The following is a 25,676-nucleotide window of genomic DNA, read 5'->3' as shown; positions in this document are numbered from 1 at the left end:
CGCGTTAGGGACCTGCGCCTGCGCAGCGTGGGGGATGCGCAGGCGCAGCTCACTCGGGACCGGAAGTTGGGGCATCCGCGGCGTTTCTGAGGTAAGGGGCGGGGCGAGCGTGCGGGCCACCCGCGTGTCCGGGGTGCTTGCTGCGGGGCGTGTTTGCGGCTGGTGGCGAGCGAGCCGAGGAGTTAGGAGACCCTCTCTGTAGTGAAGGAATATGCCAGGGCCCAGGGAGCTCTGGGGGTGAGCGATTCCGAGTGAGAAGCTTAGAGGGTCAAGCATCCCGGAAATGAGAGAAGTGGCGACGTTGAGTCCGGGAACAGAGAAAGCGGGGCCCGGGGTGATGGGGTACCTCCAGGAGAGGCTCATAAGGAAGCCTGGATGGAGGTGAGACCCACACTTTATGAAAAGGTGGAGTTGAAACAGCACCATAGAAGTTGGAGGTGTGGAGAGTCGTGCTGAAAACCAACGAAAGGAAGACATGGCACCCCAAATTCACATTCCTCGCACTGCGTATTTAGCTTAGCAAAATAGTGGGAATAGTGTTTTTTTAATGTTGTGAGAAAGTGAATGTATGTGCGTACGTTCATGATTGAGACTACATAGACAAAAATATACCTCAGTAGTAATAAAAATAAAAGAGAGACCAAAAAAAAAAAAAGACAGGCATAGGGGCCCATGCCTTTAATCCCAGCATTTGGGAGGCAGAGTCAGGGGGAGCTCTGTGAGTTCGAGGCTGTCCTGATCTATAGAGTGAGTTCCAGGACAGCCAGGGCTTTTACACAGAGACACCCTGTCTCCACCCCTTCCCCCAAAAGAGAGGGAGAGGAGAGAGATCATTTGGAGATAAAAGTATTGAGTGGAGAACTGTAGACATAAATGGAGGGCCAGGAACCAGGAGTGGAATCTGAGCACAGGAGGCTGAAGCAGGACAATTGTGAGTTAAATGTCAACCCAGACTATGTAGAAAGGGATATTTCCAAAATTAAATAAATAAAGCAAACAAACAAACAAAACAAAAGCTGAAACAAAATGAAGAAAGTGGAGAAAGTCAAAGGGAGGCCTGAGGAAGAGAGGGTTAGATTACAGGAAAAAGAGGAAATAGAGGGGTTGGGAAGATTGCCCAGTAAACTACATGCTGGACAAGCATGAAGACTGAAGGCCTGGGTTGCTCATGCTTGTCACCTTCGTTTGGGAGGAAAAAGAAGTAAGATACAGTTCTAAGCTAGACTGAGGAAGAGACTGAGGTATAAGGGTGGAGAGAGAGAGAGAGAGAGAGAGACAAACCCAGTAAGGAACATGAGCCTAGAATTAGTCCAAAGAACTGAGGGATTGTTGGAGACAAATTTATAAAGAAAATGGAAGATCTGGGTAATAAAGCCTAAGAGAAGTCAGTGGTGGTGCATGCCTGTAATCCCATCACTTTTGAGGCTTAGTTTCATCTGAAGTAGATGAATGAGTTGGACATGATGGTGCAATCCCAGCACTTGGATGATGAGGTCATCCTTACCTGTTTAGAGAATTCAAGGTCAGCCTTAACTACATGAAGATCTCATGTCAAACAAAACACCAATCAAATGACGGTTTGAGGGTGTAGACTCCTTATTAGCCACGGGATGCTGATACTGGCCTAGCATGTGTAGGCATTTTGCTTCCTAAATGAAACCCTCTCCTTTACTCTGTCCCTGTCTTCTGAGGATCACTGACTCCATCTTCTAGTACCGTTTCAAGGCCTTGTCCTCATTTCTTTCTAGAATAGGAGTTCTGAAGTCTTGTCATCACCCAGCCTCAGTGTTTACTCAGAAGTGTTGCACAGTATCTGATGTGTCTATGGAAATCAACCCCACTGTTTTCACAGGTTTTTCCTCACTTGAAACCCAAATGTAGCTCTAACAGTTCCCAGGAGGGGACTGAGTCTGCTCCCATCCCTGTGACAGCAGAAAGCAAACCTCTGGACTCTTTCATGGGGCCCCTTGAGAGACTGAAGGCTGAGTTGATGAGATTGCTAATGCCATCAGAAGATGATTTGTGGCCTTTTTGTGTAAACCCCCTTCCCCCGATTGGATGCCCCTGTGCTTCTATTGTTTTCCATGTATTGAAATCTCTTATTGTAAGCAGAAGGCATTGAACCTGAGTTGCTGTCTGGCCTCTTTACCAGTGTTTTGATATTTAATGGGTATTGCTTTATAGATGAAAACCACTTTAAATAAATTTATTTGCTTGTGGTAAATGGTCAGATTCAAACCAGATTCTGCCTGTCTCCAGGTTCTTTATCAAGGAAGCATGAGTCTCTTAGAATCATAAGGATCCCTCCCGTATTACATTTTAATTATGTGTGTGTATATGTGTGTTTGTATACAAGACAGGAAAACTTGAAGGAGTCAGATCTTTCCTCCCATATAGGTTCCAAGAGTCAAATTCTGCTTGCTGAGTTTGAATCTTGGAGGCAAATGCCTTTATTCACTGAGCCATTTCACTGTCCTGATAAGCCCTTTTAAGACGGAAGAATGAGGGGCTGGAAAGATGGCTGAGCAGTTGAGATCATGGGCTGGTCTCCCATTGGTCAGGCCCAGGTTCAATTCCCAGCACCTACAAACTGCCTGTAACTCCAGTTCTAAGGGATCTGACACCCTCTTCTGGCCTCCAATGGCATCAGGCATCAATGTGCACATACATACATTCAGGCAAAACACTTACATAAAATAAGATAAATCTTAAAGGAAGAATAATGAGCTTTCTTCCAGGAAATTGTACATATCGCTATATGTGCTTTTTTATGATTTTTTCAACTGCGAGACAGGATTCTCACTTTAAGGAAATGTGGGATGGTGGTGTAGCCTAATGGCAGAGCACTTGCCTAGCATGTGAGGCTTTGGATTTCATCTCAGTATTGCAGGGAGACAGAAGGCATTTTCTTATCTAGCCACAAAATGGAAGGCTGACAGGGACATTATCAGAAGAAGGGAGACCCACATCTGTCTCACAGTGACCATCCTCTAGGTATGCAGGGTATTGTCCAAGGTACACATCTAGAAAAGACTCATGCTCCAGAGCTACTCTAAATGGGTTCAGATTTAATCTAACTTGTCTAGTTAGAACAGATTGAAAACAACAACAACAACAAAACAACAAAAACAAACCAGAAGGCTTCTCTTGCCTGGAAACCAAGTATGTAAGTTCTAGAGTGGGAACCTGATTGGGTCATGTGTCCATTCCTAAGACCAATCTCTGGTTAAAGGGGATGAATGCATACCATGGCTGGCCAGGTCTTTGCTGTTTGCCCAAAACCATCAGTCTTTTGGATGTGATGGGCTGTTCTCTGAAGGAAACTCACCATGCAAAGGATGGCATGTGCCAGAGAGGGAAAACCAATCCCCAGCATCATAGAAAGGTTGCATTCAGTTTCAAGGGGCTTCATTTCAGCGTCATGAAGCCTGGTGGACCCCTGGTGAAAAGCCCATTCCCCACTTTCATTAGTTCTATTATTCATTCTTACAGGACTCTCTTTGTTGATTGACCATGTGACCTACAAGTAGTAGCAGTCACTACTCTAGTGCTTGAAGAATGGCAGGCTTTTAACTGATGTTCTAAAAGTGAATGGCTGTCATCTCTTTTCTTCTCCAAGCATCCAGGACCTGGAAGTCCAGGATGAACCCTTGTCCCTTCCGGAGGTCACTGCAGGAGCCATGAAGTGCCTGGTGTGTCCCCAGCTCCTCTAGGCTCCTGGTTACCCACGCTGCCACATACAGTGATCCTGTACAAGGAAAGGGGAGATCACTCTTTGAAGAGAAAGCAGTTCCTGCTTGCTGGAGATGTTGTGTGTGTTTGGGGTTGGGGTAGGTGAGATCTACTTGGTCTAAGTGATCAGAACGGGGACTACTTTTGTGACAGCACTGTGAACGAAACCATGCCTCCTCCTAGGACAAGGGAGGGGAGGGACCACCGAGACCGAGACCACCACCGAGACCGAGACCACCATCAGCCTCTTAGGGGAGAAGCAGCCCCAGAGAAATGGGACTGGAATTGTCCAGAGACTCGTAGCCTCTTGGAAGATGTATTCTTTCGTGATGAGGATTATATCCATCGTGGTTCAGAGGACTGCCAGAAGTTCTGGGCTTTCTTTGACCGTCTGCAGAGATTCCAGCACCTCAAGACCTCCCAGAAGGAGGATAAGGACCCTGGCCACCCCAAACATGGCGTCCCTGCTCTAGCTGACCTGCCACGCACTTACGACCCGCGCTACCGCATCAACCTCTCCATCCTCGGCCCAGACCCTCGAGGTCGGCAGGGACCTGTCAGGGGGCTGCCCTCGGAGAGAGTGTCTGAGTTCCGCCGTGCCCTGCTGCACTATCTGGACTTCCAGCAGAAGCAAGCTTTTGGGCGGCTCGCCAAACTGCAGCGGGAGCGGGCAGCGCTCCCCATCGCCCAGTACAGGAACTGCATCCTGCAGACGCTCAAGAAGCACCAGGTGGTGGTGGTGGCCGGTGACACAGGCTGTGGCAAGTCCACTCAAGTGCCCCAGTACTTACTGGCTGCCGGCTTCAGTCACGTGGCATGCACTCAGCCCCGGAGAATCGCCTGCATCTCGCTGGCCAAGCGTGTTGGCTTCGAGAGCCTCAGTCAGTATGGCTCCCAGGTGAGCGGCACACCAGGGTCCCAGGTGTCCCAGTGAGACACTGGGGGTGAGCTGACAGTCCTCAAGGCAGTATGCATAAAAGGCAACACTCAGGCCCAGAGACACCAACCCAGAGCCGATTCTGCCAGAACATCTATCTATAGATCAGCTTGTACAGGGGCCAAAGGACAGACAGCTGGCATCAACCATTGTAGGGCCTTAACAGCCAGACGAATGGAAGCATCCATAATGCTCATCCTAGCAAGCCAATAGAAAGTTCTGATGAAAGGCACTTTTATTTTATTTTGTTTTATTTTATTTTTTAGTGGGAGTGCTCAGGGTTGGAGGTAGGGTCTCAATCATACCAAATAGTTGCCCTGTCTCTGGGCTATATCCCTAGCCTGTTGCTTTCCTCTAACCTCCAGAATTCCTGGACTTCATTTTGAGACAAGGTCTCACTCTGTAGACCACCCTGACATGGAACTCACAGAGATCCGCGTGCCTCTGCCCCCCATGTGCTGGGATTAAAGACATGCTCCACCACGCCTGGCACTCTCCAGAGTTCTAATCCTGTCTCTACCATTTAAAAGCTTCTGCTGTTGCAGCATTTATGATTCCTATCCCTTCAGCCTTTTTTCACATTTGCCTCTTCATTGTTCTTCCTATTGTTGGTGCACTGTTTTGAGAATTTTGCCTACTTTTGTGAGATGAAAAAGCACTCCTGCCGGGTAGTGTTGGCACTCACCTTTAATCCCAGCACTCAGGAGGCAGAGGCAGGCAGATCTCTGAGTTAGAGGCCAGCCTGGTCTACAAAGTGAGTTCCAGGACAGCCAGGGCCACACAGAGAAACCCTGTCTTAAAAAACCAAGGTGTATGTGAGTGGAGACAAAGTACTCTTAAGAACTTCTGCATTTAGAGCCAGGGTTCATCAAGAATGAGGTGGGGTGTGCGTGGGGGTGTTGTGGGGGTGTGAGTGTATGGGTGTGTATGTGTGAGGTATGGGTTTGTGTTTGGGGGGTTATGGGTGTGTGTATGGGGAAGATGTGGTACAGTGTGAGGTCAGGGTTACGATATCAGTGTCATTTCCGCTGTCATCGAGATAAATGGCTTTGCCTCCTCATGTGGAGTCAGGATAGTCAGGAGGTGGGGTAAGGGTGACATGAGTCACATGAGGGGAACCAGGGGAGTCATAACTGTTAGGATTACTCTCCATTACTTTGATATCAGGAACTGCACCCATACACTGCATGGGCATAACCACACACAGTGCTGTGCACCCAGGGGAGGAAACCCAGCCTCCAGGGCGGCCTTGTGTGCCTGGGGGAGCTTGTGTGCCTCGCAGAACTGCGAGTCAGCCCCAAGCCCACAGGGCTCCAGTTCCACCTGCAGGCGTGGCTTTGCTGGCTCATAGGGGGGACAGGGAGCAGCTCCTGTGCCCCGGCTCCTGCTTTCGCCCGTCCTGAGCCGTCCCTTCCTCCCACCCCAGGTTGGCTACCAGATCCGCTTTGAAAGCACACGCTCCGCAGCCACCAAGATTGTGTTCCTGACGGTGGGGCTGCTCCTGCGCCAGATCCAGCGCGAGCCCAGCCTGCCGCAGTACCAGGTCCTGATAGTGGATGAGGTCCACGAGCGGCACCTGCACAATGACTTCCTGCTGGGTGTCCTGCGGCGGCTGCTGCCCCAGCGGCCTGACCTCAAGGTCATCCTCATGTCGGCCACCATCAACATTGCTCTCTTCTCCAGCTACTTCAGCCATGCTCCTGTGGTGCAGGTGCCCGGGAGGCTCTTCCCCATCTCGGTGAGCACTGCCCCACCCTCCCTTGAGGCCCTGCCCACTGCCCCTTCTCTTGTTAAAGGCTCTGGTCCCCGAACATCCCAAGCCATTGGGGTCTGCTTTAGGGGAGACATTTTTTTCTTTTAGGAAATCTAGCCCTTGCAGCTGGAAGACAGCCGTTCCACATGGTCCTTCAGGGACCCCCGTCTTGTGGGGCAGGGCTCCCTTTTTGGTCTGGATAGTCTGTGGTGGGGACTCTCACCGTAGAACCTTTAATCCTATCACTCCCTCTGTGTAGGTACCAGGGGCATTCTCCTCCCGCTGTGGGCACAGCCCAAATGTTGCCATTGTGTAGTGAGGCTGTGCTCTTGTCTGCGTGGTCAAGTGTTCGGGCAGGACTTCATTGTTGCTGGTAGTTTGTGGTGCTGCAGGCCAGGATGGATGTTTCCGAACAAGTCCTGGGTGGGCCCTCACTGCTCAACTCTTCTCCCTGTGCAGTGTTCCATTCTCTAAGGGCATATGTGCTGTCCACTTAACACACCGCCAGGACCCAGAAGCCTTCGAGTCACCTTGCTGCTTTTTTGATTTCACCATCTCCTCTAAAAGTTACCTGCCAACCAGTTGTGCTGTTGCCCCGCCTCCCCCCCCACTTCCCACGAGACCACGGTTCCTGCCCCATCGATGCTCCAGAGTGGCAGTGTGTTCCCTCCCTGGCTCTCTCACAGGTAGTGTACCAGCCGCAGGAGGCAGAGCAGACAGGGTCCAAGTCGGAGAAGCTGGACCCACGGCCTTTCCTGAGAGTGCTGGAGGCCATCGACAATAAGTACCCCCCCGAGGAGCGGGGGGACCTCCTTGTCTTCCTCAGTGGCATGGCCGAGATCAGCACGGTGCTGGACGCTGCCCAGGCCTATGCCAGCCTCACCCAGCGCTGGGTAGTGCTGCCGCTGCACAGCGCCCTCTCTGTGGCTGACCAGGACAAGGTACTGAGCGCAGCCTGCAAAGCAGGCAGTGGGAGTCTCCAGGCCAGGAGAAGCAAGTGCAGCTATGTATAGCACTGGTTGTCTCCCCCAGTCCCAGGTCAGTGGGCTTTCACGGGGTTACATGGCCATCAAATGGCCGAGTAGCCTGTAACCCAGGATATTTGGCCCCAGGGATCTTAGGCAGAAGTCGGCAGATTTTTCTATGAAAGGCCAGAGGGAGATGCTTTCAGGTTTGTAGGCCATAGGCTCTCTCACTGAATTCCAGTGAAATTTTGTTTACACTGATATGTGGCAGGCTGGATGTGCCATCGCTGTCGCTCTTAGCCATCGTGCTTAGCTGTTCCCAAGCAGCAAGAGAAGGGGCTGGTGCAAAAGGGGTCTTGGTGACAGTGTGAAGCAGTCAGGAGAGATGGGCTTTGTCCTGAGTATCCCAGGGAGTCCTGGGAAAGCTCAAGGGGGATTAGGCTGGAGTGTCTCCAGAACGGAACCTGGAGGCCAGGGAGTAGCTTTGTGGGTGTAGGGTAGAGATGGATGACCTGGACCAGGGAAGGGGCCTGGGCTTGGGGTGAAGGAGTTCAGGGAATGTTTAGGATGCTCAGGGCCAGGAAGCTAAGGAAGGGGCCTGGGTGGCTCAAACGCTGTGCAGAGGTGAGGTAGGCACCCAGGAGGCCACTGAGGAAGCTGGCCAGTCAGGGCTGAGGTAGCTCCCGGCGTGACCTCCTCCCTTGCCCCAGGTGTTCGATGTGGCTCCAGCTGGAGTGCGGAAGTGCATCCTGTCTACCAACATTGCCGAGACCTCGGTCACGATTGATGGCATCCGCTTTGTTGTGGATTCGGGTAAGGGCGGCGCTCTGCGTCTGTGCACCACCACAGGCACAGTGAGAGGGGCACGGATGTGGCTGTGGAGCCCCAGACCACCGCAGGGAGGAGGTGGTGTTGAGCTGTGGAGCCCAGGCAACACTCACGTGCCTGGACAGTCTCGCTCACGCCGCTCCAGGGCCTCTGTGCTTACTGCTGCCCCCGCTGAGGTCTGTCTTTCTAGATGCCCTTGCCCCATCTCTCTCTCCTCCTGTTTCAGGGCTCATGCAAGTGTTCACACCTAGAAACTGCCCCTGCTTTCACTGTGGGGGCTGTGGAGAACCGGCATTGTATTCTAGCTCTAAGGCTCTGTTTCCTGTGTCCTCAACTGGCCCCTTCACTGGAAAGTCAGCCTAGCATACCAAGCTACATCAAGCCAGCTGGTGGGGGCTGGCCGCCCACACCTTTGTGAGAAGGAAATGGCAGCTGGCAGCGGCCTTAGGCTGCAAGGAGGAGTGGCCTGCTTGTCTTAGGTGTGCGGGCACGTGAGCCATAGCAGTTAGTGGTGGCATGGCAGGTAAAACATCCCATCGTAGGAAGACATTGCCTAAATGCTGGTAGTTAGACATGGCGTGCTCTTGACTGTGAGGCAGCAGAGTGTGGCAGACAGTGGAGGCCATGCAGCAGGACACTTGGTCCTGGGACCAGGGCCCTTGCTGTGGCTGTCTCCCTGGCGCCTGTGCCTGTACATAGTAGGTGCTTAGTTAATCAGCTTGTGTGGCATGACTGACCATCCAAAGGAGCAAAGGTCAGAGAAAAAAAAGGTAAAAAGGGGCGTGTATGGCCACCATCCTCCTACCTAACTGACCACGCCTCATCGCTCCTGCAGAGGTGTACCCTGGTTTCTGTCCCTGCCAACCCCGAGACTGTGGGCCTGTGGTAGCAAGTGTAAGTGTGTGACAGCAAGACAGCCCGCTCAGGACCAGGAAGCAAAAGGGGCAGACGAAGGGTGAAGCTCTGCTGTCCCCTTCACATCAAAGGGACCCAGTGGCTGGAAGCCTACCTACCAGACCCACGTCTGAAAGGTTGGGGTGCTGTGTATGCCAGGCATGCTATAGCCATGCTCTGGAAGTGAAAGCACAAGAGCATGGGGCCAGGCCTAGAATGTTCCCTCAGGGCTTGTGGGCATGTGTAGGGCTGCTGTGCACAGTTGGTACCCTCCTCAGCACCTGCCCCTACCTTCTCTCCACCCAGGGAAGGTGAAGGAGATGAGCTACGATCCGCAAGCCAAGCTGCAGCGGCTGCAGGAGTTCTGGATCAGCCAGGCCAGCGCCGAGCAGCGCAAGGGCCGAGCAGGCCGCACAGGCCCTGGTGTCTGCTACCGCCTCTATGCCGAGTCTGACTACGATGCCTTCGCTCCGTACCCAGTCCCGGAAATCCGAAGGGTGGCTTTGGACGCACTGGTGCTTCAGGTGAGGCCTCCTGACCTCGGCTGCCAGGGAGGAGTCTGTGGGGGTGTTGACCCAGTCAGGGCTGTCAACAGAACACACGCAGGTTGAGAGCTGCGCTTCAGATCCAAGGCCACACAGCCAGGGCTTTGGTGGGAAGCTGAGCTCAGTGGCTTTTAAAAAAAATAATTTATTTTTATTTTATATGTATTACATGTATGTCTGTGTGAAGGTGTTGGATTAGAGATAGTTGTGGGTGCTAGGAATTTAATCCCAGGTCCTCTTGAAGAGCAGCCAGTGCTCTTAACCACAGAGCCATCTGTCTAGCCCTCTCAGTCACTTTTGACACCAGATTTCTCTCTGTGTGTGTGTCTCTCTCTCTCTTTCTTTTTTCCAAGATAGGGTTTCTCTGTGTAGCCTTGCCTATTCTGGATTTGCTTTGTAGACCTGGCTGGCTTTAAACTCACAGTGATCCGCCTGCTTCTGCCTCCCAGAGTGCTGGGACTACAGACCTGAGCCAGCATGCCCAGCCACACCAGATTGGTGTAGCTTTTGGTTTAGTTTCTGTGACAGAGACCCTCAGGGGATGGCTAACAGAGCTCGCTTGTTCTTCTGTCTCTCAGTGGATCTCTGTGTCTTCCTCTGGAACTTGTAATGTAGCCCAGACTTGCCTTTGTGTGTGTGGTGGGGGGGGGGGGGAGGGAGTGGTTTGAGGCAAGATTTTTCTGTTCTGTAGCCCTGGCTGTCCTAGAACTCACAGAGATCTGCCTGCCTCTGCCTTCCGAGTGCTGGGATCAAAGGCGTGTGCCGCTACACCCGGCTGCTCTTGGTTGGCCTCTGAGTTGCAGCCGTCCTCGTGCCTTTGCCTCCTGATTGCTGGGATGACGGGCATGCATCACTCCTCTTCATGGGCCCTCTCGTGGGAGGAGAGTCTGGAGTGAGACCAGCCAGGTGTGGGACCCTGATACAAAGCCTGCCACGGCACCTTTAGGAAGGCCAGGACTGGGTGTCAGCCGCCATCCCAGCACACACAGGCTGAGCAGCAGCGGGGTGCATGGCTGCGGTTCAGGACTGAGGCTCCACCTCAGTGGAGCGCTTAGGGTGTTTGGCTCCATCCTCTGCACTGTGCAACCCGGCATCCCAGCACCCCAGCACCCCAGAGGTGGAAGGGTCAGGTTCAGGTTCCACAGTGAATCGAGGCCCGGCTGATCTGTCTTACGATGAAGGGTGGAGAGAGCTGGCGGTCTGGCTCAGACACAGGACACTGATTTAGCTCGTGTGAGACCCCTGTTCACTGTCCAAGACCGGAAGAAAAAGGAGAGAGCAAGTGAGGAGCTGCCCACACCTGCCTGGCTTTCCGTCTGCCCAGGTGTGGGGGACTGAAGCAGGCCCTCCTCAGGCGCACACTGTGGCATCCTCCGTTCTGATTCAGCTCTGAAAGGGAGTTTGAACGTGACAACAGATCCTCTGACCCACTGGTGACTCCCTACCTGCCAGTTAAAATGACAGGGGTTCCCTGGGGTGATGGCACACGCCTGGAACCCAGCATCTAGGACGCTGTTGGGAGGATGTAGAATTTGAGGCCAGCCTGGGCTACACAGAGACCCTGTCTCTAGAACTCAAAATACAACCTTGAAAGCACTGGCCTGTGGGAAAGCTGCACTGGCTGTGTGGGAAATCTAAAGCAAAAAGCCAAACAGTTCACTTTTGGTTTCTTTCTTTCTCTTATGTTCTTTTCCAGTTTTTCAGTGAGAGAGAGAGAGAAAAAGAGAGAGAATGTGTGTATATGAGAGAGAGCACTGTGAGAAAGTGTGTGTGGGGGAGAGAGCATGCGTGTATGTGTGTATGTTGAGGCAGGATCTCATTCTATAGCACAGGCTGGCCTCGAACTCAGAGTTCTCCTACCCCAGCCTCTTGCGTATTGGGATGACACATGCTTTACTCATTAGATGCGCTTTTGACAGCATCAGGGAACAAGGTGGAAGGTAAGGTGGCAGGTGTCCTGGTGGACGGCCAGCTGGCCCAGGTGGGCTCTCGGAACGGTCCTGTCACGTCTCCTTTCATCTGCCCAGCACAGTGGTTCTTGTTCTGTGTGCCAAGATGAGCCTGGAGATGGGGTATTTTCGTTACATTCTCCCAGAACGGGCTCACCTCCGGGGACTCAGTGTGGCTGGGGAGCCTTTATTCTACAAGCGAGAAAAGCGCAGTCACATTGTCACGGTGGGTCACGGTCCCCTCAGAGGCGGCTGGCCCAGCTGGGGAGAAATCCAGAGTCCTCTGCTGTGGCGGGCTGGTCCAGGTAGCACCTCAACTTGTTAGAGCTAGGCCTCCACCCAGCTTCCCCAACCCAGAGGGCGTGTCAGGGGCACTCCAGCCGCATCGTGCCTTGTCCCCGGGGGTCGCGTGCACACTGGAAGCCGGTTGCTCTAATGGGTTGAGGAACTGCAGTTGATCCACTGTAGGTTTGTGAGGGAGGCCAACCAGGACATTACAGACATTTGGATGAATTTTATATCCCATCGTCCACGCGCCGCAGTGGCTCACGTGGGCATTTGCTTCGCATTTCAGATGAAGAGTATGAGCGTAGGGGACCCACGGACCTTCCCCTTCATTGAGCCCCCGCCACCTGCCAGCCTGGAAACTGCTATCCTTTATCTCCGAGACCAGGGGGCCCTGGACAGCTCGGAGGCGCTCACGCCCATCGGGTCCCTGCTGGCCCAGCTGCCTGTGGACGTTGTGATCGGTAAGGACCCGCTCCAGTGGCGCTCACAGCCTGCTCACTGGGAGTGACCACAGCCAAGGCTGGGCCTCCCCCGGACATACACTCTCACACTCATGAGGGTCCAGCGCCTTGTGCTGGGATGCCATGGTGGACGTAACAGACCAGGAATGTGAGCGGTGTGCAGAGGGGCCTGATGGCACAGGCAGCACAGGGAAAGCAGGAGATGGACGGGGGTGAGCAGGGCCCCACTCTCACCTCATGGGCGGCTGACAGTCATGTGGAGATGAGGGTGTGAGTGATGGGCATGGAATGGGCAGTCCGTTCCCAGGATGAGCCAGTTACACAGGAGCATGTGTAACTTTAGATTCAGCAAAGGAAGATTTGGGGAATCCATTATTATTGTTATTATTAGTTTGTTTTTGTTTTTTCCAGATAGGGTTTCTCTGTGTAGCTTTGGCTGTTCTGGACTTGCTTTGTAGATCAGACTGGCCTCGAGCTCAGAGATCCACCTGCCTCTGCCTCCCTGAGTGCTGGGATTACAGGTGTGGGCCATCACGCCTGGCTGGGAGTATCCAGTTTTAATAATACATTTTATTTAAACAGACACATCCAAAACATGCTTACGACATGTAGTCTGTGTAAAATTATCATGGCCTGTGTGTTGTTTTGGAACATGGCCTGTGTGCCAGTCTTGGAAGTCCGGTGTGCATTTTATTCCAGCACCCATGTTTGTTTTTGGATCAGCCACATCTCAAGCGCTTAGTAGCCATGTGTGGCTAGGGGCTGCCATGTTGGACAGATGTGGCAGAAAGGCATGCCAGGCCTCAGGAGTAGCCAGTGCAGAGGCCTTGTGGTGGGAACCTTCCAGTGTGATTCAGGAAGCCCTGTGTGGCTGGTAGAGGAAGAGGGCAGTGAGGTAGGGGGAGCAGGGGACCTTTAGAAGGCAAAGAGAAAAAACCAGGGAACAGCCGCTCTGCAGGTCAGTGTTGAGCCCCGGTATGTGCGTGTGCTGCCAAGTACCATGTGTGCCTGAGAACCAGACACGTCTCCTTCCGAAGCCCGATGCCTGTCCTCCACCCAGCCACCCCAGCCTAGTACTTTGAAATACCCAATCAAAATGTATGTAGTAAAGAAGCCCAAAACGTGTAACTGGGGGCCTCTAGCCTTTGTCTGTACCTCTAGAGCAGGGCTCTCAACTTCCCAGTGCTGCGACTGTTAACACAGCTCCTCGCGCTGTGGTGACCCCAACCGGAACATGATCTCCCCTGCTCTTTCAGAACGCTGATTTCCCCACTGTTGGGAATCAGGGTAAATATCAGTTATGCAGGATGTCTGAAGTGCAGCACCTGGGAGAGGCTTGCTCAGCCCCCAAAGCGGCGGTGACTCAGGTTGGGAGCCCTGCGCTGGAGGCCCACTGTCGGAACGGCGTAGTAAACGCTGTCTGGCTTCCAGCAGCGGCAGTGTGCCCTGAAATAGAGCGAGCCCCACCCATCACCAAACGCTGGGGAGGTGTATTCCAGACACCAGCGGGACAGTGAAGGGCCACAACCCACCCTCACGGAGCTCACACATGCTCGGGAGCAGAGTTCTACTCCTGAGGGGACACAGCAGGCACTGTCTGGGAGAAGGCCAGTGGCGGGGGCCAAGCTGGTACTCTGCCATCAGCAGAGGCCTGTGGCAGACAGGGACAGGGCTGTCTCCAGCTGGGTCAGTAAGAAGCCTTGGGGGAAAGACTGGAGTATTTAAGGAGAACTCTGTGTCGGGCTGGGGGGCAGAGTGAGCAGAAAATGAAGAGATCTGCCTGGCAAGTCAGAAGGACTAGGTTTGGGCTCAGGAGAGGGTAGGCAGTCTTAGCTGCTTGGTGGGTTCTTCTTTCTTCCACCCTTTCCACTCATTTTCTTCTTCCCTTTCTACCCCCAACACTAAATAAGAGAAAAGAATAGAGAGGAAAGGAAAGAGATCCCGAATAAAGTCAGGGGTGAGAAGGGGTGACATTATCAGTAGACTACTTCCTGCTGCTTAGGGGTGTCAGGCTTCTTGGAGCAAGTTTGATCTTCACCACCAGGATCTGATTCCTCCTCCTCTTCCTCTTCTTCCTCCTCCTCCTCTTCTTCTTGTTTCTTCTTTGAGCATGACTACTAACAAACCTGCAACCAACCAGCGATCAACCAGCAACCCATCTTGCCTCTTGGGGCCCTGGCATTTACGTAACGTCTGAAAAGTCCCCAGAATTCCAAATGGCACACACTCGCAGAAACTATTTGCAGCTGGCAAAATCAGGCCTCTGCTCGAGCTCGAGGCAATCATAGTCAGCTGCTGTAAGCAGCCCCTTTTCCCCACGCCTGGGATTAAAAGAGATTAAAGAAACCAAAATTCCAAAACTGTCACTGGAGTGGAGCCTGTGCACCTGCACACTAACTGCACACTGTTGAGGTCCTCGGTGTCTGAACAGATTGGGTGAGCGAGTCCATTACCAAGAAGGGACATTTGCCCTGAGGGTTTGGGCCTAGGAGCTCTGTCTGACCTGTGACTCAGTGCCAGTCACACTCTCTTCAGGCAGATATCCCATTGCAGGCGCTAACATTGGGAGTTCGCATGGCCTGAGGGCGAGTTGGAGCTGCCTGACTCAGCAAGAACTGCTGGAAAGATGGGCCTTTTGCCACCCCATCCCCGAGGAGGGTCAGCAGCATCGCCCACGGCTCTCAGACCACAGCTCCTTTCCACAGTAGACCCACCTACTTCCAGGCCCCCCTGCTGTGTCCTGGTGGCCCTGTTTTGTCATCGGATGTGTCAAGCAGACTTTCTCTTCCTCTTGCTCATACTGAGTCACTCCTGTACCTCAATTCTTCTGACTCATGATGTCCTCACCACAGGCCACATTTTGCCACCTCAGCAGGGCCACCCACACACCAATGTCCAAGTCTGTGGCCAAGGTCAACTTTCCTATCCTGGCAGAGCAACCCTAAGAGGCTGGGTGCCACTGTCTCTGGGGCCTGTGGCAGCTAAGCAGGCGGCTGGTTTTGTCTGTTTGGAAGTTGGGGCTAAAGTATAGGAATGAGAACTGGGGGCCAGAGAGCTTTCCTGGGGGATCTGCTGTGCTGTGCCATGGGGGTGTCAGGTCACACCCCACTTCCTCAGCTCCTGATGAGGATGGGCCTCTGGTGTGCCCCAGGGTGTGGAGTGGCCACCTTCAGGGGAGCCCTACAACTATGCTTCACGTCCTCTCCCGAGAGTCCACAGTCCACTTGACAGCCGTGGTAAAGCAAGCATGTGCAGGGCCAGAGCAGAGGGCGTGAGGCACACACAGCGGGCTGGCTCTGTGTCACAGTGAAGCGCAGATGGTCTTGGGGCAGTCCCAAGAAGCCCATGACTCTGTTGTTTCACAGACACAAACAGGTGCAGATAGGGATGTGGAGACCCAGGAGCACTGGGCCCGTGCAGGCCTGGGCCCTGACTAGCCCAGCTGCAGCCTCAGTGTCTCTGCCGCGGGGCAGTGTGTGACAGGTACTGAGGAGCGCAGAGAGGGTGAGTCGGCATGTGACAGGGGCAGGGAGACAGGGCCTGAGCGCCCAGAAAGTCTCATGTATACACAGGTCTCCAGGGCCGGGGATTCCTAGCTCCTCTCTGAGGGGCTGGATATATGGGCGCGGAGGCTTCCCCAGCCCTTGCCTGCTGCCTTCACCTTCCTCTCAGCCCTCCTTCCTTTCACTCCTGCTCCCCCCTCCATCTTGTCCTTGAACTAAATGAAGGCTGCAGGCAGGCACAGGCAGCACTGGCCAGACCAGGGCAGGCTGAGTGCAGGGAGGAGAGCTGTGGTCACAGAGAGGTAAAGAATCCAGCCACGGAGGGCTGGTGGAGGCCATCGTGAATACACGGGCAGCTCAGAGTTGTGTCCAGCACTAACCAGGGCCCGTGGGCTTGAGGAGGTAGGAACTCTGCTTACCTCCAGTGGAGAGATGGGGAAACAGGCTCTTGCCCAAGACTACATGATCACAAAGCGCAGCTTGCAGGTTTGATGCTGTCCCTTTGGCCCCCAAGGTTCTTAGGGAGCAAGGAAAAAGAGGTGTGAGCAGGGGCCCAGACCCTCCAGGGCGGGGAGGTCGCTCTCCTGAGGCTTAGCTCTGCCGCTGCCACCCACAGGGAAGATGCTGATCCTGGGCTCCCTGTTCAGCCTGGCAGAGCCGGTGCTCACCGTCGCTGCCGCCCTCAGCACTCAGTCACCGTTCACCCGCAGTGCCCAGAGCAGCCTGGACTGCGCCACAGCCCGACGGCCGCTGGAGAGTGACCAGGGTGACCCCTTCACGCTCTTCAACATCTTCAATGCCTGGGTGCAGGTGAGGCGGGGCTGGGTGCCCCACAAGGGGATCTTGCAGCTGTTTCTAAGCTGCGAGTCTACACGGAATCCCTTGTCCCTGCCATTCGTGCTCCAGGGCCAAGGGACAGCCAATGTCCAGCCTAGGATCAACAGGAAGCCAGGGACTGCCAAAGCCCTGTAGAAACTCTCTAGGGAAGAGCCAGCCTCCTCAGGGGACAGTGTAAACCCAGCCCACCATTCCTGAGCCCCCAACAGTGGCAGTTCAGTCAGGCCTCAGGGACCTAGCGAGCTGTCTGGGCGTTCCTGTGGAGGCACAGCGCTGGGGCCGTGAGTCCCTGAGCGCGGCCCCCGCCCAACCCCACTAAAGAGCCTCTCCTGGGGCTTCCTCCTCCAGCCAGCTGGGCCCTGACCGTGGCGTCTGCCCCCCAACCAGGTGAAGTCCGAGCGGAGAGGGAACTCGCGCAAGTGGTGCCGCCGCCGGGGTGTGGAGGAGCACCGGCTGTACGAGATGGCCAACGTGCGGCGCCAGTTCAAGGTGAGGAGCAGACTTCCTGGGGCCCAGGCCCACTCCCTCCCCCTTCCAGAAGATGGGCAGGACGGCAAAAATGTGCACCTTGAGGAGGGTTCCTGGCTGTGTGGCATCGTGACGGAGAAGCCCCAGGGTGCTGGCCTGAGTGCTGGGGGTGGGACATGCATGGACAGGACAGTCTGGAGGCCAGCATTGTGCAGCCCGTCCTGACTCGGCCATGTCCTAACAGCATGGCTGCGGGTGGCCCTTGCCCCCTTGGGTAAGGTGGAAGCTTAGCTTCCCCTGGAAGGTGGAAGATGAAAGTAGTGGCCGTCTCACAAGCCTTGTGAGTCCCAGGGAGCAAATATACATACTTGCTGAGCGACAGGCTCTTGGGTGTCTGTGTGGACCACTCGTAACTGGTCACTGGAGGTGAGTGGGGACCGGGCAGAGGATCTGCCCCTTGAACTTGGCTCCGTCGCTTACAGGAAGCTCAGTTACTTTGTGCTTTGGGGTGGTCTGGCAGTCTGGAGAGTGAGGCAACGGGAGGCCCTGGGGTAGACTGTGGCCTTAACGGCAGGCATGCCAGTGGGGCTGAGAAGCCTTTCTAGGGTCTCAGGGTTGGGCTCAGTCTTTCCCTCTCCATGTCTGCCGCTTCCAGTGCTGTGTTTCCACCATAGTTGCTCTTGAACCCAGGGCCTTGTTCACGCCAACTAAGTACCTTATCACTGAGCGGAAACTCCCAGTCCCTCTTTTTCTCATAGGGCCTTATGTAGCCCAGGCTGGCCCCAAACCCATGATCCTCATGCCTCAGGATTACAGGTGTGCATGGTTATGCGTGGCTTGCGATTTGGCATTCCTGACAGTTTCCCAGGCACTGCCCAGCCTAGGAGAGGAATCTCCTGGGCCGGCTCTAGCCCTCAAATGAGCCTGCGGGCAGTTCCGGGAACAGCTGCGTGACCCTCCTGTGACCCATCTGTGCCTGATCAGGTGTTCCTGGGCTAACTACTCGAGGCTGGGGCAAAGAGCTGACCCCACCTCCCCCAGCAGCGCAGGGGACACCGAGGTGCCCTCACTTTGCTGAGGAGAACACTGACTCGGGGGAGATATCCCCTGGCAGCCCATGAGCCTGTGTCAGCCCAGAGCCCACTCACCCACAGGGCCCACTCACCTGTGCCCTCCCTGTCGTCAGGAGCTGCTGGAGGATCACGGGTTGCTGAGTGGGGCCCAGGCAGCGGCCCCTGGGGACAGCTACAGTCGGCTGCAGCAGCGCCGGGAGCGCAGAGCCCTGCACCAGCTGAAGCGGCAGCACGAGGAGAGCGGGGGACGCAGGCGTAAGGTGCTGCGACTGCAGGAGGACGGCTGCTCCAGCGACGAGGAGCACGGGGGCGCCACGTCCCAGCAGGCCGACAGCGTGGACATCCAGGTGGGCCAGCCGGTGCTGGAAGTGTGGAGGGCTTTGGAGCACCGGAGGCATGGCCACCCCCGGGGTGACTTCCCTCCCAACCGTGCATCCTAGCACAGCGCCCTACAGGGCAAGGTGGGGGCCTGGGTGGAGACCCCCGAGCCACCACCGACCCCTCCACACAGGATGTGAAGTTCAAGCTTCGGCACAACCTGGAGCAGCTGCAGGCGGCTGCCAGCTCCACCCAGGACCTCACCCGAGACCAGCTGGCCCTGCTCAAGCTGGTGTTGGGGCGGGGCCTCTACCCGCAGCTGGCTGTGCCCGACGCCTTCAACAGTGGCCGCAAGGACTCAGACCAGGTGGGGTGCCACCTCACATTTGTCCCTGCCTCTCCCCCTGCTTTGTTCGGGGAACTCGGTGTGACAGAGTTTTGTCCTTGGCTTTGTCCTTGGACCGCTCTTTGCACTAGCCAGTGGGGGCCAGGGCTGGAGCTTGGGCAGAGGATGAGGGGGTATCTGAGGGAGGTCATGGAGGAAGGACATTGGCCCAGTGGGAGAGCAGAGGGGACTGGGTACCCGTGGGACAGCTCTGAGGCCTCGTCCCACAGCTCGCCTCTGGCCCCTGCAGCTTTTCCACACCCAGGCCAAGCAGGGCACCGTGCTGCACCCCACCTGTGTCTTCGCCAACAGCCCTGAGGTACTGCACACGCAGGGCCAGGAGGCCCCAGGCTGCGAAGGGAGCCGAGGTACGGTGGCCCTGGCGGCACGTGAGGCTCGGGCACTCCCAGGGCTCCTTCTCACACCCTGTCTGTGCTGTGCCGTGGTTGGCGGGTGGCTGTGGGCGTGTGGAGCTTCTGGGCCACTGCCTGGATCCCGCCGCTGTGGCACGGTGCTGGTGCCAGCCTCAGCTTGGCTCTGAGGAGGAGGGAGGGCTCCCCAGCTTTTTGTGCAGAGCCACTGGGGCCCCTGCAGCCTGACTGCAAGCTCAGAAGCCAGTTCACCCTCCTTAGGTGTGAAGAAAGGGATGTGGCCCCCAACACAAACCTGGCTTAGGCTTGGTAGGGTCTGGAGAGGAGTCAGCTTTGTTAACCGCAGTGATGGGGACCAGGTTGGCAGCCTCTCTGCCGGTCGGTCGCACTTCCTTCCTTCCTTTCTGTTGTTGTTTTGTGGTACTAGCTGTTGAACCCATACCCCACCTAAGCGAGACAAGTACCCTACCCAGCTACGTCCTCAGCTTCTTTCTCTCCGTTTTGAAAATTTCCATTCATACAAAGGTGCTAATGAGCCCGGGTGACCTCAGGCAGCGCTGCTGCCAGCCTTGTCACTGTTCGCTTTTTCCTTTCTAGTCTCTGCCGGTGACTATTTTCACAAATAGTATTTTTCACATTTACTTACTTTGTGTGTGTTTGTGGGCATGCACGTGGAGGTCAGAGGTCAGTCAGTGGGCCCACGTGGGTCCTGAACTCAGGATGTCAGGCTTGGCAGCCAGCACCCTTACCAGCCCAGCCACCTCACCAGCCCTTTCTGGAGCACTTTAAAGCACATGCCAGACTTCATGTCATTTAACATCAAGGACCATTTGGGTCAGGACACTGCAGTTCCTCAGTGTCAAGCCGTAGCCAAAGCTCATAGGCTGTGGCAGAGTGTTTAGCCGAAGTGGGTACACTGTGTGATGACGGGCCCTGAGTGGCAGGCGGTGGTCACGGGTGTGGGGGAGCTAGGCGGGCCTGAGCTGCCTCTTTCGTCGCCTTTCAGATGGCAAGGACCAGATGAGCTGCAAGCACCAGCTGCTGGCCTTTGTCTCCCTGCTGGAGACCAACAAGCCGTACCTGGTGAACTGTGTCCGCATCCCTGCCCTCCAGGTAGGCCTCTGCCCTGACTCAGGCTGGACGCTCGCCTGGAGCCACTTTCCGCCCTGGCTGGCTGCTGGCACGGTCCACGGCGGTTCTCACGTGTGGTGCTAGTCCACGGTTACTGTCTAGCACTGTCCGAAGCACCCACAGGCACGTCGAGCAGTCACGCCCTCTCCCGCCCTCCTGGGCTTACAACGCTGGGAGCCTCCATCATAGCTTCAAGGGTGGCCAGGAGTGAGTGCAGGTGCCTGGAATCCCAGTAGGAGGCTCATGAGTTTGAAGCCAGGCTGGGTTATTTGAAATTGTGTTTTTAAAGCAAAATCAGGAAAAATAGGGACGGGGAGGAGCAGCAGCAGGATGTGTGTGTGGGGGGCAGTGTCTGGTCTGACGTGAGCCGACGCCTGAAGGGACCGTGTCAGGTTCTGAGAGGAGTGTCCTTAGCATGGGCCAAGGCCCCAAGGCAGGCATGTGCCACTGTGTGCGGCTGGAGGCTGGGTAGGCTGTGATGTGGTGGCTGTGGGACGCCAAACCCCATCCGGGAAGAGGCTGAGGAAAGTGTTGCCTCTGTGGCCTAGGTGTTCCGCTCTCCACAGAGGAAGCTGAGGTTACGTCACTGCCTGGGCCTCACAGAGGGAGTGGCAGACCACAACTCTAGGGTCGCCTATCCCAGCGGCTCCTCCTGTCAGTTGGATGTCTGCACTAGTCAGACCCCTCTGGTTTTGTTCCCGGGGACAGGAAAGCGACTGTGAGGGTGGCCTCAGGAGGCTTGGCCCATTACCTCCACTGAGGCCTTTTCCCCATGCCAGCCACCATTGCTGTGGGTCAGTGCAATGGTGAAACAATGCAGCCAGGGCTTCTGGGTCCCATGGAGAAAGGGATGGTGTGGGATGCCGGTGGGGCGGTGATTTGAGGTGATGCCGGGATCCCAGTCTGCTCCCCTAAAGGGAGTAAACTGCTTGCTTAGGATGGCGATTCTCAAATGGGCATCACCTGCTAAGCCTGGTGGTGCCATCACCAGCCACGGCCAGCCCTGTCGTTATGTGGGACTGCCTCCAAATATCACCACTGAATACCACACGGGTGCTTCTGGCCCTGCCTTGGTGTCAGAGACTCATGTGCCTGTGTCTGGGGTCTTTGCAGCCTCCATCTTCCTGAATCAGCTTCCCAGGGAGCGAGATTAAAGCACACATCACCATTTTACTACTGCCTTTGATCATGTGACCCCCAGCCCCCATAAGAGCCCTTGACACATAGGCCTCCAGGACATTATACTCTTTAATTTTGTCCAAGTTGAGTGTTGTGTCTCTAGCATGGTCCCAGAGCATGGCTGAGGAGGCCTGAAGGATTGTTGGATGGTTCTGTTGAGTGGCCGGGAGAAGGAGGAGGATGGGAGGATGTATGGATGGGAGAACAGATAGGCAGGTGGACAGGTGGGGGACGGACTTGAAGCTGGATGGACAGATAGACAGGTGGAGGGTAGACAGTTGGGTACACAGATGGACAGGTGGATGATGGGTAGACAGGTGGGCACACAGATGGACAGGTGATGATGGGTAGACAGGTGGGCACACAGATGGACAGGTGATGATGGGTAGACAGTTGGGCACACACATAGATCAGTGGAGGGTAGACAGGTGAGCACACAGATGGACAGGTGATGATGGGTAGACAGGTGGGCACACAGATGGACAGGTGATGGTGGGTAGACAGGTGAGCACACAGATGGACAGGTGATGATGGGTAGACAGGTGGGCACACAGATGGACAGGTGGCGTGTAGGTAAATGGGATAGAATGGTGGGAGTGGTTATCGGATGCAGCGATGGTCACGGAGGAGAAGGGCTGGTGAGGAACGAGCAGGTGCGCGTGCTCACTAGACAAGGAGGTGGGTTCAGGCAGAAACACAGCCAGGTGGCTCCCTGAGACGGCTTCCTGAGCCGCCCCCTGAGCCGCCCGATGCCCCCTTCAGTCCCTCCTGCTGTTCAGCCGCTCCGTGGACACTAACGAGGACTGCTCCCGCCTGGTGGCCGATGGTTGGCTGGAGCTGCAGCTCGCAGACAGTGAGAGTGCCATCCGGCTCCTGGCCACGTCCCTGCGGCTCCGTGCCCACTGGGAAAGTGCCTTGGACAGGCAGCTGGCCCACCAGGCCCAGCGACAGAAGCTATTGCAGGAGGAAGAGGTGGAGCCTCCAGCAGTTGGCCCCCAGGAGGTGGCCGCTCTGAGCCAGGAGCTGCTGCGCTTCATGGCAGCCAAGGTACCGTGTGCCCAGAAGGGGTGTCCCTTAGTGGGGGTTCGGGTGAGGATTTTCAGTTCAGCGAGCTCGGTGGATGGTAAGGGGAGGCACTGGCATTTGGCTCCAGGGCCATGCTGCCAGGGCCACCCTGTGCCACTCACTGAGCAGGTGATAGGTGCCTTCTGTGTGCATGTGTGAGCTAAGGACACGTGGAGCGTGAGGGCCCAGGTGTCCCTTGTGAGGACCGATGGGGTGATGTAGGTGGGGTGGACCGCAGCCGCACTCCTTGGGAGCCCAGGAAGAGGGATGAGTCTGGGCTGACGTCAGCGGAGTGAGGACAGGCCCTTGTGGGACGGGAGTCAAGCCTGAGACCTCTTGCAGGAAGGACAATGGCTAAGGGCTGGCCTCACCGTCAGGACGGTGCAGAGGCGGTACAGAGGGAGGGCCACTGGGCCTCAAAGGCCAGAAAGCAAGTCGCAAGGGGCTTAGGCGGGTAGCTCCATGCCCACCAAGTCCAAGGGAGGGCTCTAGGCTCTGGGGATGCCCACCCCGTCTCTGTCTCTGGTCTCCCTTCTGTAGGTTCCCTACAGCCTTCGACGGCTCACTGGCCTAGAAGCCCAGAACCTCTACGTGGGACCCCAGACCATCACGACCACCCCTAGTCTGCCCGGCCTCTTTGGAAATTCTGCCCTGACCCCGCACCCCACCAAGGGGGGCTACGCTGTCTCTGATTTTCTCACCTACAACTGCCTCACGGTGAGTGTGGCCACTTCCTGCCTGATGCCTCCTGCTCTGGCCGTTGGTATTGCCCGCTCCAGGCCCACCTGGCACCCACAGTCCCACTTAGGCTAGAGACTAACTAGGCTGCAGCCCTGAAGGGGCCGGCAGGCTCCCAGCTGGTGAAGCCTGGGTCCTGACCCCTTTGCCCTGTCGCAGAGTGACACTGACCTGTACAGTGACTGCCTGCGTTCCTTCTGGACCTGCCCACACTGCGGCCTGCACATGCCCTTCACACCCCTGGAGCGCATTGCTCATGAGAACACCTGCCCTGAGGCGCCAAGGGACAGTCCAGGCAAGTGTGTGCATGTGTGTGTTTGTGTGCCTGTGTGTCTGTGTGTGTGTCCTGTGCCAAGCATGATGTTTGTAGCCTCTGTCCATCACCCATTATTTCCTGTATCTGCTTGCTGGAATCTGGGGACCCACAGCCGAAGCCCCTGGCCCTGGCTGGGCCCACACACTATCCTTGAAGTGTGGTTGGAGGAAGGAGGACCTAGAGGGCCAGCTCTTTCCCTGTCATGTTTTTTTCTTCAGTGGGTGCTGTGTTTTCTTCACTGTGCAGCCACTTCTGCCTTAGCGTGCTGCTGTCACATTGGCCACAGAGCCACAGTGCACCTCAGGGGAGACTGTGTGCCCCAGCTGTGCTCACAGGTCCCAGGGCTGGGTGGGAGCTGAGGCCACCCCTTTCCTCCACAGGGTCTGAGGAGGCTGCTCCTGCCCCGCAGCACAAGACGCCAGCCCTGCAGAGGCCCTACCACTGCCAGGTGTGTGGGGAGGACTTCCTGTTCACGCCCACAGAGGCGCTGAGACACCGCAGGCAGCACACGTGAGCCAGCGTACCTGCCAGAGTCCCCCGAGCACCCTGGCCGCCTGGGGCTGCAGTGTGTCCCTGGAATAAAGCCAGACTTTGCTTCCAAACCTGTGCATCCGTGGGAGGAGCCATGGCCTTGGTCAAGCTTGTGTCTTTTCTGTGTTTGCAGCCCAGAAGTCCCCCCACCCCTCACCCGCAGTCAGCCCAGGGACGAGCCCCCTGAGTGAGCACGATAAGGCCACTGCTGAGTGTGTGGGAGCCCGGAGCCTGGCCGCCCTCTGAGGCCCCTTGGGGTGCTGTCCAGGTTTGCCCTTCCACGTGCTCTCTGAGAGTTGGAGGTAGAGCTAGGGGTAGTGAATGTCCAAGCGGGACCGTGAGCACACTTGGAATCAGCCGCCCGGCCTCGCCCTGCTGCCGGACACAGGGCAGTCTTCAGGGGCCTCCGCTGGCCTCCTTGGTGTCTTTCTGCTCCTTCGACCTCACCCCACAGGTGTTGCCCATGGCCCTTCCCTGTCCTGCATCCCTCTCCATCCCCTAGGAGCTCATCCAGCCCTGCTTTGGGCACATCGCCCCCACCCTCGGCTCAGCCGCTTCTGGCCTTTGCGGCGTCCGGAGTCTGGGGGGCTCAGAGTAGTACACACTCCCTTCTGTGTTGCCGTGACCTCAGTCCCAGGCAGAGGCAGCACGAGGGACGAAGGCTTTTCACCTCACTGCAGTCTAGGAAGCAAAAGAATGGACAGTTGTGAGACACTAGCCTTCAGAGGGCTGTGCCCAGGAACTTCCGCCAGCCGGGCCCTACCCGCCCCCCGGGTTCCATAGCCTCGCTTCCCACAGTAATGCCACCAGGCCCCGGGGCCTCAGCTGGAAAAGTGCTTGCTGCACAGGCAGGATGACCTGAGTTTGGGTCCAGAATCCACAGGAAAGCTTGACGCAGCAGCGTGAGTCTAATCTCTACACCGGCCCAAGGCTGGAGGCAGGTGGATCCACAGCTCATTGGTCAGCCAGCCTAGCCAAAGACCTTGTCTCAAAAACGGTCAAGAGCCACCAAGGAAGACACCTGGCATCAGCCTCAACACACACACACACACACACACACGCACACGCACACACACGCACACACGCACACACACACACACACACACACACACACACACACGCGCGCGCCCACACGAACATCCATGCATACATATGCACACTACACATACAAGATAGTGCAGGCAGCTAGGAAGAAGTGGGTGAGATAGGTAAGATGCAGAACCTGAAAGAGCAGTAAAGCAGGAGGGGCTGAAGCCGAGGCATGGAGCAGCCACCGTCACAAGCCCTGTGAAACAGGCGCAGTCAGCTCAGCTCGGTGGGGTGCTCCCGAAAGAGGACAATTCACTGTCGCTGCTGCTTTCCTCTTGTCTAAACGACACAGACAGGAAGGGCTTGCTGCCTCAGGGTTG

At 56.0% G+C, this 25,676-nt stretch overlaps 1 protein-coding gene across 3 annotated transcripts; it reads left to right on the top strand.

Moving 5' to 3' along the window:
* Dhx34 (DExH-box helicase 34) lies at positions 1-24,338 on the top strand. 3 transcript variants are annotated; one of them, XM_021648315.2, is made up of 17 exons: positions 1-91; positions 3,620-4,630; positions 6,096-6,407; positions 7,109-7,363; positions 8,098-8,200; positions 9,416-9,633; positions 12,178-12,352; positions 16,472-16,665; positions 17,080-17,181; positions 18,347-18,580; positions 18,745-18,918; positions 19,187-19,304; positions 20,314-20,420; positions 22,380-22,664; positions 23,223-23,399; positions 23,580-23,715; positions 24,117-24,338. In XM_021648315.2, the coding sequence occupies exons 2-17, from the start codon at positions 3,902-3,904 to the stop codon at positions 24,248-24,250; spliced, it is 3,453 nt and encodes a 1,150-aa protein (XP_021503990.1). In that variant the 5' UTR covers positions 1-91; positions 3,620-3,901; the 3' UTR covers positions 24,251-24,338. The 3 variants fall into 3 exon arrangements, with proteins under 3 accessions (XP_021503990.1, XP_060223968.1, XP_021503991.1); XM_060367985.1 differs by having other exon boundaries at positions 65-91; positions 3,493-4,630; XM_021648316.2 differs by lacking the exon at positions 1-91 and adding an exon at positions 122-381.
* Positions 24,339-25,676: the final 1,338 nt, after the last annotated feature.

This window comes from Meriones unguiculatus, chromosome 1 (genome assembly GCF_030254825.1).
Source record: "Meriones unguiculatus strain TT.TT164.6M chromosome 1, Bangor_MerUng_6.1, whole genome shotgun sequence".
Classification (NCBI taxonomy): Eukaryota; Metazoa; Chordata; class Mammalia; order Rodentia; family Muridae; genus Meriones; species Meriones unguiculatus.
This window is presented reverse-complemented; position numbering and strand designations above follow the sequence as displayed.